This window comes from Phyllostomus discolor, chromosome 2 (genome assembly GCF_004126475.2).
Source record: "Phyllostomus discolor isolate MPI-MPIP mPhyDis1 chromosome 2, mPhyDis1.pri.v3, whole genome shotgun sequence".
In the NCBI taxonomy this organism is placed as follows: Eukaryota; Metazoa; Chordata; class Mammalia; order Chiroptera; family Phyllostomidae; genus Phyllostomus; species Phyllostomus discolor.
Genome location: NC_040904.2, coordinates 101,654,401 through 101,673,583, shown reverse-complemented (window position 1 = coordinate 101,673,583; position 19,183 = coordinate 101,654,401). Strand labels below are relative to the sequence as shown.

The 19,183-nt window shown below is 38.0% G+C and overlaps 1 protein-coding gene across 1 annotated transcript in view; it reads left to right on the top strand.

Moving 5' to 3' along the window:
- The window catches only part of KPNA1 (karyopherin subunit alpha 1), a 77,175-nt gene that overhangs the window by 16,712 nt on the left and 41,280 nt on the right, over positions 1–19,183 (top strand). The window contains exon 2 of the mRNA XM_028505215.2: positions 8,676–8,809. Within this exon, the coding sequence (XP_028361016.1) occupies positions 8,681–8,809 (129 nt within the window). The 5' untranslated portion in view covers positions 8,676–8,680. The remainder of the gene's footprint in view (positions 1–8,675; positions 8,810–19,183) is intronic.

The window sequence follows — 19,183 nt, the reverse complement described above, 5'->3', positions numbered from 1 at the left end:
TTAAAAAACGAAAAAAAAACATTTTATTATCGTGGGCCCTTCCAGCGAAGGTGGAGGCATGGGTAGATATGCTTTGCCTCCTCACACAACCAAAAGAAGGATAACAACCAATTTAAAAACAAAAAACAACCAGACCTGCCAGAAAATCAAACTATATAGAAGTCTGACAGCACAAAGTTAAAGAAGAAACACTCATCCAAACTGGTAGGAAGGGTAGAGACGGGCAACCAGGGAAGAGAGAACATCCAGCAAGGCAACAGCTGGTGGACTAGGCAGCTGGTGGACTGTATGGCCCCACATCCACGTGTGGATAAACTGGAACAACTGGGGAGTAAGACAGATTGCGCAACCCAGGGTTCCTGCACCGGGAAGATAAAGCCTCAGAACCTCTGGCAGTTGCACCAGTGGAAAGAAACTGCCTGTCTCTCAAGAGAGTCTGTTTGAGGGGGCCCATGGGGTCCTAGAACATACAAAAGCCCACCCAATTGGGGAATCAGCACCAGGGCAGCAACTGGAAGGGCATAAGTCACTTGTGGGAAGTGGGAAAGTGACTGAAAGTGGGGTGAGAGCTGAGAAAGTTGCACTGTTCCCTCTCTGACCACTCCCCTACATACAGCACCACAATGCAATGAATTGGATTGCACTGCACTGGCAAATACTTAAGGCTCCACTGCTTACAATGTAACAGATGCACCCAGACAAAACAATATGGCCCAAATGAAAGAACAGATCAAAACTCCAGGAAAATAACAACCAATAAGGAGTTACCAACCTGTCAGATGCAGAGTTCAAAACACTGGTAATCAGGATGCTCACGGAAATGATTAAGTATGCTGCAAAATAAAAGTAGAAGTGAATGCTATACAAAGTGAAATAAGGGAAAATATAGAGGAAACAACAGTGAAGGGAAGGAAAACAGGACTCAAATCAACTATTTGAAACAAAAGGAAGAAATAAGCATTGGAAGAGAACAGAATGAAGAAACAAGAATTCAAAAAAATGAGAGGCCTAGAAACCTCTGGGACAACTTTAAATATTACAACATCTGAATCATAGGGATGTCAGAAGAAGAGGAAGAGCAAGAAATTGAAAACTTATTTGAAAAAATAATGAAAGAAAACTTCCCCAATCTGGTGAAGGAAATAGACATACAAGTCCAGGAAGCTCCGAGAATGCCAAACAACTTGGATCCAAAGAGGAACACCACACCAAGACACATCATAATTATTACATTGCCCAAGATTAAAGATGAGAGAATTTTAAAAGCAGTAAGAGGAAAGGAGACAGTTATTTACCTACTGTAAAAAAAGGAATTCCCATGAAGTCTATCAGCTGATTTCTCAAAAGAAACCTTGCAGGCAAGAAGGGGCTGGAAAGAAGTATTCAAAATCGAGAAAAGCAAGGACCTACATCCAAGATTGGTCTATCCAGCAAAGCTGTGATTTAGAGTGGAAGGGCAAATAAAGTGCTTCCCAGATAAGGTCAAGTTCAAAGAATTCATCATCACCAAGCCCTTATTATATGAAATGTTAAAGGGACTTATCTGAAAAAAGGAAGATCATAACTGTGACCAGTAAAATGACAGTAAACTGACAACTATCAACAACTGAACCTAAAAAAAAAAAACAAAACTAAGCCAACAATTAGAACAGGGACAGAATCAGAAAAGGAGATCACCACATGGAAGGTTATCAGTGGGTAGGGGAAGAAGGGAGAATGGAGGGAAAGGTACAGGGGATCAGAAGCATAATTGGTAGGTACAAAATAGACGGGGAGGTTTAGTACAGGAAATGGAGAAACCAAGGAACTTACATGTATGACCCATGGACATGAACTACATACAGATGGGGAATGCTGGAAGGAATGGGGGTACTGAGCGGAGGGGCATAGAGGGTAGAAAAAAATTGGGACAAATGTAATGGCATAATCAATAAAATATTCTTAGAAAGGTTAACATTTAAAAAGAAATTGTATAAAGTAGCATACAATGTTTTTTGGGTCTATAATATATGAAAACGTAATGTATTAGTAACATATCTGTCAGTAACAGCACAGAAGAGGTGAAAACAGAGCTATAGTATACTAAGGAAATGACTATAGATGATAAATATAATTGTGTATTTGGGTTTGTTATAAGCTTAATATATATATAACATCAATACCATAAAAGGGAATAGAATTACATGGCTTAATATTTCTATATCTCACCAGCACTAAGGTAGTATAAGTCTGAAGCTGATTCTGATAAAATGTATGGGGTACACCCTAAAGCAGTGATTTTCAACCTTTTTCATCTCATGGCATACCTAAAGTTATTACTAAAATTCTTCATCACATAAAAACATGCTATTTTTTGCCGATCTGACAAAAATAGGTATAGTTTTTACTCACACACACTGGGCGGTTATTGTTGTGTTGGCCCTTGTCTTTTTTTTTTTTTTAAGATTTTATTTATTTATTTTTAGAGAGGGAAGGGAGGGAGAAAGAGAGAGAAACATCAGTGTGTGGTTGCTGGGGGTCATAGCTTGCGACACTTTGGTTCACAGCCCACGCTCAATCCACTGAGCTAAACCAGCCAGGGCTTAGCCCTTGTCATTTTTTAATTGGACAATCTAAGGGGGGAAAAGTTCAGCATCCCTGACTAAATAGTCATGTATTGCATGTGTTAAAAAATTCTTGCAGCCCACCAGTGGGCTGTGGCATTACTGGTTGAAAGTTGCTGCCCTAGAGCTCCCAGTAGTGACCAAAACAAAATATATACTGAAAAAGTCACTAGGGAAATTAAAGTGCTTCATTTGAAAATATTAAATGTGAAAGAAAGTGGTGAGTGAGTACTAAAGGGAAAAAAAAAGATGAGGCACATGAAAATCAAAGATGAAAAAGCTGTCAAATCCAACTATATCAGTAATAACATTAAATATGAGTTGATTAAACAATCTAATTTTAAAAAGCAGAGCCCTGGCTGATGTGGCTCTGTGTATTGAGCACCAGTCTGTGAACCAAGGGGTCACTGGTTCAATTTCTAGTAGGAGCACATGCCTGGGTTGCAGGCAAGGTCCCCAGTAGGGCGTGCATGAGAGGAAACCGCACATTGATGTTTCTCTCCCTCCCTTTCCCTCTGTCTAAAATAAATAAAATCTTTAAAAAAAAGTAAAAGCAGAGATTGTTAGACTGGGTCCAGCTATATGCTCTGTACAAGAAACATTTTAGGTTTAAAGATAAGAATTGAAAACTAAATATGCAAATAAACACGGGAAAACTGGAGTGGCTACACTAATGTCAGAGAAAATAGATTAAAACAAATATTACTAGAGATAAAGAGGGACATTTTATAATGATGAAAGGGTCACTTACTAGAAAGATAGACAAGTTATATGTATGTACTGAATAATAGCACCAAAATACATGAAGCAAAAACTGGCAAATGAAGGAATAGACAATTCAACAGTAATGGTTAGGAAATGTCAATATTCTAGTTTCAAAAAATGAACAAAACAAATAGTCACATGGAAACAGCAGTGTAAACCAAATATACCCAGCCGGTGTTTTTAGACCACACCAGCAGCAACGAGAATATGCAGGGGTGGGCAAAAGTAGGTTTACAGTTGCAGTGCAGCTAAATCAATAATAAGTAATATAAGAATAAACTCTTTCACATGCTGACATCTGTTAACCATTGTTTGCCCACCCCATATATCATGAAGTGCAAATGGGACATTTTCCAGGATAGACCATGTGCTAGGCCACAAATCAAACCCAAATACATTTAAAAGGATAAAAATAAATAACGAAGGATGCTCTCTGACCAAAATGTAAAGAAATTAGAAATCAACAGAAAATTTGGGCAAATCACAAATATGTAAAAATTATATGTATTTCTGAATAACTAGTGGGTTGGAGAAGAAATCGAAAGGAAAATCAGAAAATACTTTGAGATAAATGAAAATAAAGCTACCACCTAAAAAAACTTACGGGATACAGTGAAAGCAGTACTTAGAGGGAAACTTGCATCAATAAATTCCTGTATTAAGAGAGAAGAAGGGCCCTGCCTGGGTTGCTCAGTTAATTGGAGTGTTGTCCCAATACACCAGAGTTTTGAGTGTGATCTCTGATCAGTGCACAGTCAAGAAGCAACCAGTGAATGCATAAATAGATGGAACAACACATTAATCTCTTTCTCTCCCTCCCTCACTCCCTCTCTCTTTCTCCCTTCCTGTTTCTCTCTAGAATCAATTTAAAAACCATTAGATCTTGAGCCAGTAACCTAACCTTCTACCTTAAGTCACTAGAAAAAGAAGAGCAAAGTAAATTTAAAGCAAGCAGAAAGAAGGATACAATAAAGATTACCATAGAAATTAGTGAACTAGAGAATTGAAAAGCCATAGAGAAGATTCAGAAAACCAAAAACCGGTACAATCATACCTTGGTACTTGTTGGCTTCAGACCTCATCAAAACCTGCATTCGTCACAGTTTGAGAAGAAAATATTTCAGTACTTGGCACTTGCTCAGGACTCATCACACTTCCTAGAATTTGTCATGCGTGACACTGCCCTGCAAGAGAAAATGCGCCATCGTTTGGTATTCCTCAGTTTTGGTGCTGGTCTCGAGTTCTAGAATGAATTAATGAGGAGTACAGAGGAACCACTGTACTTTGAAAAGGTCAACAAAACTGATTAAACTTTAGATAGATTGACATAGAAAAAAAGAATACACATTACTAGAATCAGAAGTGGGTAGACATTACTACTGACCTTACAGAAGTTAAAAGGATTATAAATAAGGGAATACTTTGAACAACTGTATACCTTAGCTTAGATAAAATGGACAGTTTTTTTAGAAACATAAACACTACTGGAACTGGCTTAAGAAATAGATAATCTGATTAGACCTGAACAGACAGGTGAAAAAATTTATCTCGGATTCTGGCTCCTGGGGTCCGTGGCATTATGGATGAGACAAGACAAATTCATAAGGACTACTGAGGCCTGTGGAGGAAAAGGGATGGCGTGGCTTCTCTCTCAAGGGGAGAAAAGCCTCAGAGCACCTCGGCCACTATCTCAAAAGGAGAGCGCCTCAATCCTTGCCTTGACAGGATTTTGGGTTCAATTTTGCACAGGAATACAGAGTGTATATGTAAAGCTCATCAGTCATTATCAGGCAGAAATGATTAAACAATAGATAACATTCAAAGAACTCTGAGGGCTTATTCTGAGGCAGGGTCAGGTGGTTAAAAGGCTATAAAACTTTGGGGAACAAACCCACTTCCTGCTTGGACCCTTATCATTTAAATCAAGGGTATTACCAAAGTAGGTTTCACAGGATTTTATGCCTTCTTTCTTAGGCCTGATCACCGTAGGGAACCCGCCCTTTCCAGCACAGAGCCACACCCACCTCCAGCATTGTTTCAGGCTTAAGTCAGATAGGGGAAGTAAGGCAGCCAAGAGATTAGGAGACTTCTTCCAGACAAAATGAGGACTCGGCATGTGTCAAAGCCGAGGGGTGAGGGTCCACCACCCCCTTTTTCTATAACGCCCGAAATCCTTCCCTGGGGGCCCCTTCACAGCTGTGCCTGTCTTAGGTTGTCCCTCTTTTGAGGAATCTTACCTGTCATTGGCTAACCAGTCATCTGCCCAGGGGCAAGCAGGGTGAAGAGAAAAGGGGCAGAGGTGGTGCCCCTACAAGGAAGATAAGCTTTGTCTCCTAAGTGTCTTATGGTCCCAAGGTTCTTTACTCTGCCTTTAGCCATGGCAGATTACAGTTTCTGAAACCAGTCATGGCAGTTACCAACAGAAATTAATCACAGAATGGCCGTCAGAGATGTCCAGGCCCATATGACTTCACTGCAGAATTCTGTTAATCATTTAAAGAAGAATTAATACTATTTCTTCACAAAAATTGAGAAGGGAAACACTTCCCGATTTATGAAGCTAGTGTTACTCTAAAATCAAAGACATCACAGGAAACTATAGACCAATATTTCTTGTGAATATGAACGCAAAATCCTGGACAAAATAGTAACAAATTAACTCAACAGCATATAGAAATTAAAACACCATTACCAGATGCTATTTATCCCAGAAGTGCAAGGTTGGTGTAAAGTTCACCAACCACTTAATGTATTATATCAATAAAAAAAAAAAAAAAGTCACATTGTCATTGCAATAGATGCAGAAATGATAAAAATCACTTAAGAAACTAGGAGCAGGCCGTGGCTGGTCGTAGCTCAGTGGATTGAGCACAGCCCTGTGAACCAAAGGGTTGCCAGTTTGATTCCCAGTCAAAGCACATGTCTGGATTGCAGGCCAAGTCCCCAGTGGGGCACAGGTGAGGCAACCACACATTGATGTTTCTCTCCCTCTCTTGCTCATTCCCTTCCTCTCTCTCTAAAAATAAATAAGATCTTTAGAAAAAAAAATAAAACTAGGAACAGAAGGGGGCTTTTCAACATAATGAAGGACATCTATGAAAAATCCAAAGGTACTTTGGATGGTAAAAGACTTTAACATCTCTAATAATAGGATTAGGTCAAGTCTTCACCTCTATTTGACATTGTACTGGTGACTCTAAACGTGGTAATTATGCAAGAAAAAGACATAGGCATAAATATTGGAAAGAAAGAAACACCTGGCTGGCATAGCTCAGTGGATTGAGTGCGAGCTGGGAACCAAAGTGTCCCAGGTTTGATTCCCAGCCAGGGTACATGTCTGGGTTGCAGGCCATGACCCCCAGCAACCGCACATTGATGTTTCTCTCTCTCTCCCTCTCTCTCTCCCTCTGCCCTCCCTAAAAATAAAATAAACAAATAAAATCTTTAAAAAAAAAGAAAGAAACAAAACTATTTCTGGCAAGTGACATGAGTTTATGTGTGGAGAATCCTAAGGATTCCACCAGAATAGTATTAGAGCTTATAAGCAAGTTGAGCAATGTTGCAGGATACAAAGTCAATATATAAAAATCAATTGTATTTGTATAGACTTGTTATGGACAATTCAGAAGTGAAAATCAAGGGAGGAAATTCCATTTACAATAGCATCAAAAAGTTAAAATGCCTAGGAATAAATTTGATAAGAAATGTGAAACTGACCATTACAAAACATTATTGAGAGAAATTTAAAAGATCTAAGTAAACAAAGCATCCCATATTTGTGGGTTGGTAGATTTAACATTAAGGTGATTGATAGTCCCCCAAATTCATCTATAGATTCACTGTAGTCCATATCAGAATTCTAGCTGACTTCTTTGTAGAAATTGACAAGCTGATTCTAAAATTAATATGGAATTATAAAGTATCCAGAAGAACCAATAACATTTTGAAAAGAATAAAATAGGAGGAGTTATCCTTCATGATTTAAAAAATGGTAATCAAGACTGTGAAATTGGCGTAGTGACATACATGCAGATCAGTGGAGTAGAATTGGGAGGTGAGAAATCAAACTCTTTATGGTCAACTGATTTTCAGCAAGTGTTAAGACTATTAGGTAGAGACTAGTCTTTTCAGCAAACAAGCTAGAACAACTGGGTAGCCATATGCAAAAGAATGAAGTTGGGCCCTTACCTCATGTCATACAGAAAAAGTAACTCAAAATGGATCAACAGGTATACATGTAAGAGCTAAAACTTTAAAACTCTTGGAAGAAAACTTAGGGTAAAGAATTCCTAATTATGACACTAAAAGTATGAGCAACAAAAGAAAAAAATAGGTTAATTTAGACTTAATGAAACTTAAAAAATCTTTTGTGCTTCAAAGGACCCATCAAGAAAGTGAAAAAGATAACCAGTAGAATGGAAGAAAATATTAAAAAGTCATATCTTATAAAGGTCTATTTAGAATATATAAAGACCTCTTACAACACAGTGATAAAAAGACAACCCAATTTAAAAATGATCAAAGAATTTTTTTTTCTGGTCCTGCCCCTGCTCCTCATCCACAAAGAATCTGAGGAGATACTTTTTTTAATGGAGGATATACAATTGGGAAATATACAGGTGAAGAGACATCTAGCCCACTAGGATGGCTGGAAGCCAGTGCTGGCAAGGATGTGGAGAAATTGTCAAATCTTATATATTGCTGGTGGGAATGTAAAATGGTGCAGCCACTTTGGAAAAATAGTTGGGCAACAATTCCATTCCAAGGGATATGCCCAAGAGGAATGAAAACATATGTCTGTGCAAAAATGTGTCCACAAGTAATTATAGAAGTGTCATTTATTATAGTGAAAAAGCAGAAAGAACCAAAATGTCCATCACCTGATAAGCAAATAGATATAATGGGCTATATTCATACAGTGGGGTATTATTCAGCCATAAAAAGGAATAAAGTACTGATACGTGCTGCAGCATGGATGAACCTTGAAAATAACATGCTAAGTGAAAGAAGTCAGGCACAAAAGATCACATATGAAATGTCCAGAATAGGAATGGTAGCTAAATGGTACACTTTTTGAAGTGATGAAAATATAGTTAAAAATTGACTGGGGTGATGGTTGCACATAGCTGTGAATATACTAAAAAGCCAATGAATTGTATACTTTAATAAAGCTGTTACAAATCATTTCTGGTATCCCTGTGGGGTGGACCTCAGCATGTATGCATATAAAAGGCTGAGCCTTTAGAACAGCAGAGCACTTTACAGTAAGCTAAGCTCATCTGTTTCTTTCTTGTCTAATTTTTGTAGAAAACATGACTACCCCAGGGAAAGAGAACTTTCGCCTGAAAAGTTACAAAAATAAGTCCCTGAATCCTGATGAGATGCGCAGGAGGAGGGAAGAAGAAGGACTACAGTTGCGTAAGCAGAAAAGAGAAGAGCAGGTGAGTGCTTTACTATTATTAATTCCTTTTAAAGAACTTGAATGTTCCATTTTATGCCTGAAACCATCTTCCTTTATTTCAATTTTAACAGTGTTTACACACACATACACACACACTCCACAGACACCATAAAATCAACATGTTTTGGGGGTGGGGGAAAGGAGATGATGAAAAGTAGAATACAAGAATGAAGAAATCTCTCCGGTTCCCATTTCCCCACTATAACCACTGTTTAATACTTCGGCCTATTTGTTTTAGTGTATTTTATTTTATTTTTCTAAAGTCTTAACTTCCTTAAGATTTTGTGTGCATTTGTTAATGAATTTTCAAGTGGCCAACAAGACATTGCCCTTCACTGTAAATTTTAATTTGAAACTTTGTAAACACGCACAAAAATAATGAACAAATAGTTAACGTCAAAAAACCATCCTCTAGGTTGAGTAATTATCATCAGTTTGGCTTACTTCGTATCTGTCTGTCTCTACGTTTCTTTATTATGTAATATTTTAAAGCAAAAGCTCAAGGTATATGTCTTTCAGGACAACAGAATGTTATTTTTATGTTCTTTATACCTTTTACTTGAATTCTATCATTTCCTGTAAGAAAGGCAAGGAATTTTGTTTTTCTCTAGTGTCACTTGGTGTAAAGCCTTCTAAAATATTAATATGGTGGGATGTGAAATGCCATATCCTTGTTCATAATAATAAATTCTTTTGAAATGTTTCCCAGTCTTAGGTGTATTTCCAATAATCCTGTAGCTCTTCAGGATGTAAGAGAAAATTTCATTAATCTCTGTGTCACACACCTTGTAAAATCCTCTTGAAATTCTTCATAAACAGCCTTTACAGAAATGTTGAAAGTATAATTGGGACACTTAGAAAATGTCCGTCCTGTTAGTTTGGATGACAATTATGCAACTTCCATTCGTAATTAAGTCTACATCATTTTTGTCCCAATGCACATTAAAATGGGTATAAAATACCTCTCCAAAGTAAGCACTTTCATCATCCAAAAGTGTTAGCAAACTTTCCCAAAATGAGACTGAGTTCTTTCAAGTCTTCCAATGATGGTGTTTGGTAGGACATTATTTTAAAATACCATTTTAACCTAAGAACATTTCCAGGAGTATCACTCAGATACTCCAGAGAGTCTCACTCACCCTCACTTTACCTTCCTCTAAAAATACTTAGTCCATCACTTTTGGGAAAGAAATTTAGAGACACGCTTAGGTGGATTTTGGTGCAGGGGGGTAAGGAGAGACTTTTGAGGTTGGAAGGACCATTTGACCCTTCACACTACACAAGCTTCATAAAAGTCATATGAGTCAGACAGAACCCTTCATACCTAAGAAATAAGGTAATCTGTCACAAATACTTTGCAATTATAGTGAGCTATTCTCAACATACAAGGTGTAGGACAAAAGTAGGTTTACAACTGTGAGTTCACGAAACAGTTTATTCTTATATTTATTACTTATTGTATTATTTTCCATAGGAACAACTGGAACAACTGCAAACCTACTGTTGCCCCACTCTGTGTACAGTGCTTTTAGAGTAACACTGCATTAAATATTCCAGATAGTTAAAGTCCAAGAGTACATTACAACCTCAGTGTTTAGTTGGGCTGCAGATGTTTAAATCAAACACTATTACTACTGTTATTTGCAGGAGGCAGGCAAAAACAGTTTGTAATATAGTAACAGTTTATATTAAGCACAGCAGATTAAGTTTGAGTCTTTGCAATCTGCTTTCTCATCTTTGAAATAACCACTTATAAAATGACAGGTTTCTCTTGGTTTCTTGCAGTTTTTTAATTCATCTCTTTGTCTTATTTAAAGTGGAATCTTTTCTTTGGATTAGCTTCTGTATTTGGGGTAAATTTCAGAAATCACAGCAGCATTGTGATATTTATATTCACATATGTAAATGAACATGTGTATGTATGTATGTATGTGAGAACAAGTATAGGTCTGATATAACCACCAGCCTACACACCATATTTGGCATAAAGCCATTTGAAGATGCAGTAATGTCATTCTGTCTTAAACAGTTTTCATTTTAAATAGGTCTTTCATGTTTACTTACCTGCCTGATGGCAAAATGCTTCATATTCCTTTTTTAAACAGATTTTATTTATTTCACCCTGGCTGGTGTAGCTCAGTGGATTGAGCACAGGCTGCAAACCAAAGGTTGCCAGTTTGATTCCCAGTCAGGGCACATGCTTAGGTTGCAGGCCAGGTCCCCAGTGGGAGCCGTGTGAGAGGCAACCACACATTAATGTTTCTCTCTCATTTCTTCCCTTCCCCTCTCTCTAAAAATAAATTTTAAAAAATCTTAAAAAAAAAGATTTTTTTCTTTTTAGATAGGGGAAGTGAAGGAGAAAGAGAGGGAAAGAAACATCTATGTGTGGCTGCCCCTCAAGCACCCCCTACTGGGGACCTGGCCTGCAACCTATGTATGTACCCTGACTGGGAATGGAACCAGTGACCCTTTGGTTCTCAGTCTGGTGCTCAATCCACTGAGCCACACCAGCCAGGGCAAAATGCTTTATATTCTTAATGTATAAATGACAAGTATGGCCCCATGTATTTGAATAAAAACATTTATAGTTGAAACTCTGTCATCATCTTCATTGTATGAGATCTAAAAGTATGCTTAGGCTTTAATATTTCTGTGACAAGTTTCTGGAATATTGCTGTACTTAAAATCTTAATTTTGTTATTTCATAAGTGCCAGCTTGTGTAGGGGGAACTGATAATACTAATCAGGATTCTTAATATCATAACAGTACTTGTTTCATGCCTAGTTTATAAAAAAGTAAACCAATAAAATATAGATTCATTTAAGTACTGTTTATCTTTCCACAGTTGCTTTGTCATCTATCTGGGAAAGTCAGGCTTTTTTAGGCCAGCTGAACAGCTGTATTTGAGGCTACTACAGGAATTAATGCTGCTAATTATATATATATATATATATATAAAGTAGCTGTTTCTTTTAGGATTATCCTATTAGCAGACAAGCATTAATATCTGTTATCTAGGCAGCAATCTACAAATGCTCTCTGTCCGTTTGACACTGACAGACCAACCTAAAATTTATTTTTTTGGCAAAAAAATTTTACCAGTTGATATTCTAATTGAATCAGCGTCTATAATTTTATACATATGAAAAGATGAACACTTCACATTTACTATTAAAATATTTTTTGACTGACTTCCGGCAAGATGGAGGCATAGGTGGACACACCGTACCTCCACACACAACCAAGATTAGAACAACAACAATTTAGAGGCAGAATAACACCCAGAACTGACATAGAATTTATCTGAATGGAAGTCGGACAGCCAAGAAGTTGAAGTAGACCCATTCACCCAGACCGGTACGAGGGGTGGAGACGAGCAGCAGCCGGCATATGGGTCCAGGAGCGCGGTGAACGGGGAACTGGGCGCACAAGGCTACCGGGAGCGCGTAAGCCATTGGGGGGCACGCAAGATCGCAGCAGGTGGACCCTGAGTACACCAGCGACAACTGGCGGACCCATTGAGGCTGCGATTGTGAACCAGGGCAGAGTGCGCAACCCAGGATCCCGGGGAAGGGACTGAGACCCCAGGAGAATGGAGCTACCACCATTGTTCCCTCCTGCCCCTGCCCCCGCCCCCACATACAACGTCACAATCTAGGACTGGGGTGCCCAGCCCCAGTGAACACCTAAGGCTCCGCCCCTTACTGTAACAGGAGCCACCTGTCTCAAACAGAAAAACAGATCATTACCCCAGGGCTCATGGTTTTGAGCAACCAAGAGATTGGCAATCTATCAGATGCACAGTTCAAAACACTGGTGATCAGGAAGCTCACAGAATTGGTTGAGTTTGGGTGCAAATTACATGAAAAAATGCAGGTTACCATAAAAGAGATGAAGGAAGATGCACGGAGAACCAATAGGGATGGGAAGGAAACTGGGACTCAAAACAATAGACTGGACCAGAAGGAAGAAAAAAAAAACAAGCAGGAAAGAATGAAGAAATAAGAATTCAAAAAAAATGAGAAGCTTAGGAACCTCCAGGACATCTTTAAACGTTCCAACATCTGAATTATAGGGGTACCAGAAGGGGAAGAGGAAAAGCAACAGATTGAGCACGTATTTGAACAAATAATAAAGGAGAACTTCCCCAGTCTGGCAAAGGAAATAGACTTCCAGGAAGTCCAGGAAGCTCAGAGAGCCCCAAAGAAGTTGGACCCAAGAAGAAACACCAAGGCACATCATAATTATATTAGCCAAGGTAAAAATGAAGGAGAGAATCCTAGAAGCAGCCAGAGATAAGGAGACAGTTACCTACAAAGGAGTTCCCATCAGACTGTCAGCTGATTTCTCCAAAGAGACCTTACAGGCAAGAAGGGGCTGGAAAAAAATATTCCAAGTTATGAAAGGCAAGGACCTACATCCCAGATTGCTCTATCCAGCCAAGCTTTCATTTGGAATGGAAGGGCAGATAAAGTGCTTCTCATATAAGGTCAAGTTAAAGGAGTTCATCATCACCAAGCCCTTATTTTATGAAATGCTAAAGGGACTTATCTAAGAAAAGAAGATAAAGAAAAGGCATGTATAGTAAAATGACAGCCAACTCACAATTAACAACCGCACCTAAAGCAAAACCAAAAGAAACTAAGCAAACAACTAGAACAGGAACAGAACCACAGAAATGGAGGGCACATGGAGGGTTAGCAACAGGGGAGTGGGAGGAGGAGAGAGGGGGGAAAGGTACAGAGAATAAGTAGCATAGATTGTAGGTTGAAAATAGATGGGGGAGGGTAAGAATAGTATGGGAAATGTAGAAGCTAAAGAACTTATAAGCATGACACATGGACATGACTAATGGGGGGGATATGGGTGGGAGAGGGTGTACAGGGTGGAGGGGAGAGAAGGGGGGAAATGGGACAACTGTAATAGCATAATCGATAAAATATATTTAAAATATTTTTCATTAAACAGATGCTTATTAGTCTGAGTAGGTAACATAGTGTTGTTTTGATATTGTAAAAATAACAGTGATGAAGAATGGAGGCTTGTTTGTTGTTTTTTAGTTACAAGAACTGCTTTGCGAAGTGAGCAAATTGATAACACTTGTGGACAGTGTATCAACTGTTCCCACGGATTAACTTGGTTGACAAGGTTGGGCAACATGTAAATCAGGTATACCTATAAAGATACAAGTCGTGATTGTTTAGGTAGTGTTTTTCCTTTTCAAAACCTATTTTGCTCTGACTAATACATGTACATATTTGGAAAATTTAAATAGTGTTAAAATACTTGCTACCATACCAGCAGTGTTCTCATCCCAAGTAAACTACTTTTTCAACCCTCTTAACTGTTCATTGTGGCTTATACTGCTAAATTTCTAAGTAATATGTGTATGTTACTATATATCTTTATTTATCAACTTAAATATTTTTCACTGATGTTCTGTTGTGAGAGGTGAAGATTTAAGCTCTTATACTACTCTTTCCCTTACATCCATCCTCATAGTATAGTTATATTACAATATCTAAGTATTGCTGAGCTGAATAGTATACTGTGGTTACATTTTCTTTCTTATACTTTGTTTTTCCTGGACTTAATTTGTCTTTTTTTTTTTTTAACATGAGTAGCTTTCTTTGACATCCTGGCAGCTTTCTCATTCTCTCCTATAACTCTCTTAAATTAGTTTTATCTCATTTTCTACTTGGTAAAACTTCTCAGATAATTTATTAATTCCAGCCCCTCCCCACCTCCCCATCCCAAGACCTCGATTCTACATTTTCTGTCCTCGTGCTCCAGTCAGTGGTGTTTATCCTGTGGGCTTGCTGTATAGCTTTAGTCTTAGGACTTAACCTTTGTTGGGAATTTCTCATCTCTTTTCTTGTGTCGATACTTGTGATGTAAATGGTATTGTGTTATTAATTTCAAATTGCACTTGTAATCAGCTGTTGTATATATCATGACTTGTAGTAATTAAAGATTCTGCCATACCATATTAAAAGCACTGACTGTGGATATAAATTTTGCAAACCAATAGATGTACTTTTAGTGATTAAGTTTGAATTGGAATAATATAAATGTTTTAACTAATGGTAAAACAAATTAAATCAAAATAAGGAAAGAAATTCTTAAAAATAAACAAGGAATTAAATGGCCCTGTATGTCATGCTCGTAGCTAAACCATACAGAGAGGAATTGTGTTAGTACATTTAACATACAGCAGTGTGATTAGTTATCTCTATTAGAATATATCTTAAGGGTAGAAAGCAGTATAAACAAATCTTCAACTGACTTTAGTTATCATAAGATTGATAGTTACTTGGATATAGCAAATTAAGTATTTGTTAATGTAGGAACCTGGATATTTTAGATTAAGAAAATGATGGAAAAAGGAAAAGGAAATACAAAATAATAATGGGAAATACAAAAGGAAAGAAGTTACATAAATTTGAATTGGTAATATCACTAGGGACTGAAAAGGCCTAGAAATAGTGAAATACCTTGAAGTGAAGTGAGTACCCCTAGCACCCCGAGGTTGTGGTCATTAGAATCTTCCTCTTACAGGAATAAGTCTCCTTGGAAAAATAGCTGATTCTTGATTAAAGATAGGGAATGTTCAAGGTGAACCTGTAATTTTTAATAACATAAAGAAGTAATTGAAGACCACTGAACTCACGAGGTAACTTGAACAGGCTCCTATTAGCCGAAAGTAAGATATTTTGAGTATAAGAAGGGGTACTCTAAGGACTTCCCACTTCTCATTAAAGTGGAGTAGCAGAGCCCAGATTTACCCTCCCACCTACAACAACCAAGAATAATAGATAAAATACATTAAGCAATTGTTCAAGATATCAGATATCAAGCAGTGAAGAAAGTGATCTCTAGAGATGGAAAATGAGGTGAATCCTATCATAGCCTCAGCTTACTGCCAGAGTTTTCAAATTGCAACACAGGGATAGGGAACTGTGTTATAAGTAAGGCTCCCTGAGTTGAGAAGACAGAGCTGAGAGTCCAGGGAGACCAAGGCTAATAGAGTTCATAGAGTGGAATACCAGAAAGGAGAGACCTGTATGTATAGAGAGAAGCCTGAGCTCTTCAAAGGGTTTCCTTGAATTTTCAGCAGAGTTCTGATCAGTCCATGTGTTTGAGGAAACTACCCAAGGCTAGAGAAAATATTATCTAAAAGAATTAGAGGAAGTAGTGTCTCATACTTACACAGGGCTGAGAGTAGTGGCCTGTGCCCCTAGCCAGACTGGGAAAACTCATAATTCACAGGGCTGTATATAGGGTATTCAGGAGAGTCTTGCCTCATTAGTGGAGATTAATTAGCCATAGGCTTAGTTCTGCTCTAAAACTACCTAACACATCATAAAAGCAAGACCCAAGAGGATCAAGCTGTTTCTTTATAACTTAGCTGCATACCAGAATAAATGGCCAAGAAGATCTACAGGAATACAAAAATATCCAGTATTCAACAAAGTCAAGTTGATTATGTCAGGCATACAAAGATTACCAGGTACACAAAGAAGCAGAACAAGGCCATTAATGAGGAAACCAATCAGTTGAAACTGACACAGAATTAGAGAATGATGTTAAAGCAGTATTGTAACTGTATTCATGTATTCAGAAGTTAAGTAGAAACATGGAAGATACACAGAAGAGTCAAACTGAACTTCTAGAGTTGAAAACCACGATGTCTGAAAGGAAAAATACATAGATAGGATCAATGTCAAATTAGAAATTGCAGAAGAAAACATTAATTAACTTAAAGGGATAGGAGGATATCCTATCCAAAGGGATACCCAAAATTAAAAAGAAGTGAAAGCCTTTGCTGGGTGGCTCAGCTGTTTGAAATATCATCCCATACACCAAAATGTTGGGTTTCAGTCCATGATCGGAGTGAGTATGGAAGGCAACCAATTGATGTTCCTCCTTCCTTCCTTACCCTGAAATAAATAAATATATTATTGGATAAGGATTTTCAAAAAGGTAAAAGAATATACACATGTGTGCACATGCATGGAAAAGAAGACATCACTGAGCTATAGCAGGGTCCCCAACCCCCTGGCCACAGACCACTACCAGTCTGTAACCTGTTAGGAACAGGGCCGCACAGCAGGAGGTGAGCAGCGGGCAGGGAAACTTCACCTGCATTTAGTTGCTCCCATTGCTCACATTACTGCCTGAGCTCTGCCTCCTGTCAAATCAGGGGCAGCATTAGATTCTCATAGGAGTGCCAGCCCTACTGTGAACTGCACATGAGAGAGATCTAGGTTGTGTGCTCCTAATGAGACTCTAGTGCCTGATCTGAGGTGGAGCTGAGGCAGTGATGCCAGCACTGGGGCGCGGCTGCAAATAGCAGAGAGGTTTGACTGCACAGAGACCATAATAAATCAGTTACTTACAAACCCTCAAAACCCTATCAGTGAGTAGCAAGTGACAATTAAGCTGCATCTGGTGGCAGGCTATAGCAAAGCCTTTCCCTCCCCACCCCACACCCCCCCCCCCCCCCCCCCCCATTGAAAAATGTCTTCCACAAAACTGGTCCATGGTGCCCAAAAGGTTGGGGACCACTGAGCTATGGGACAACTTTATAAGAAGCCTCATACATGGACAATTGGAGGTACCTGAAGGAGAGAGAGTGTGGAAGAGAGATAAGTTACTGAAAGAAATAAGGGCTAAAAACTTTCCATAATTATTGAAAACTCTAAACCCACTGATCCTAGAAACTCAATCCTCAACACAAAAGCATGAAGAAAACTACACCATGGTATATTATAACCAAACTACTCAATATCAGTTGTGAAGAGAAAAGTCTTAAAAACGCCCAGAGAAAACATATTACAGCAGAACAAAGATAAAGGTGATATCAGATTTCGCAATGGCAACATATAATACAAGCCAGAAGATATCAGAAAAACATTTGTAAAGTACTCAAAGAAAGAAACTGTTAACTTTGAATTCTGTACCTGGCAAAAATATATGTTTAAAACAATAACAAAGATGCACTTCAGGCATACAAAAACTGAAAGAATTCATCATCACTGCCAGACCTGCACTACAAGCAATGTTAAAGTGTGCCCTTCAGACAGAAGTAAAATAATGCCCTTGATTACTTGGAAGCAAATCTCAGAAAATTATTTCATTTATAAATACTTCAGTAAGTATCTCTAAAAGATAGAGACTCAAACTTAAACCAGAGTAGTTATAGTACTTTAAAAAGTTAACAGTTCCTTAATATCAAGCCATCTAATCAATATCCATCAGTTTTTTTACCTCAGGCGTTAGCAGTGTTTGATGGACATGTCTAGATACATTCATTACTTAATCATTAAATGACCATTGCAGTAATTATTCTGTCATTCCTTCTACTTTTTTTATTGGCTGATAACTCAGTCTAAAGAAGAGCTTTTCCTCAATAAGTTTTTGGTTTTCCTGAATTACTGATCAAGTAGGAAAGAGAAATACTCAAGTCTTTCTCTTTGTTTTCAAAATAAAGAGTTGGTTCCTTAGCATCTTCCGAAGCGACCATTGGAGTGTGAGGGTGTTTTAATGTTACTAGGACTTTAAAGTATTTAGCATATTTCAGTTTATTTCAGGTATTGTTCTCTCTTAAAAAAATCCAAACTTGTGGCTGTGTAGGTGACAATTAATAAAGCATACAATATGATGTTTTGATATATTTTGTGAAACTACCACTATAAACTACAATTGGTTTACCCATTCATCACCTGTTGATAGTATTTTGGATTGTTTCTGGGTTTTGGTGATTGCAAATAAAGCTGCTGTGAACATTCATAGGTAGCTCCTATGGATACATATTTTTTTTTTCCTCTGGGATAAATATCTAGGAACAGAATACAATGGCTGGGTTGTTTAGTAGTTGTATAGTTAGGATCAACTATGTGCCAACATAGGCTGAACTATTTGAACTTCCCATTAACAATGAGTGGAGTTTCAGTTCCACCACATCTTTGTCAACATTTAGTATGATCAGTGTTTTTCATTTTACCTATTCTAATGTGTGTGTAATAGTATGCTAGTATCATTTTAATTTGCATTTTTTTAATGACTAAAGTTGAGTGCATCTTTTCAAGGCTTATATGCCACCTATAAATTGTGAAGTCTGTTTAAAAATATTTCTTTTTTTTAATATTTTATTTATTTTCAGAGAGATGGGAAGGGAGGGAGAAAGAGAGGGAGAGAAACATCAGTGTGTGATTGCCTCTCACTCCATGCTACTGGGAACATGGCATGCAACTCAGGCATGTGCCCTGACTGGGAATCAAACTGGTGACCCTTTGGTTTGCAGGCTGGCACTCAATCCACTAAGCCACACCAGCCAGGACTGTTTAAATA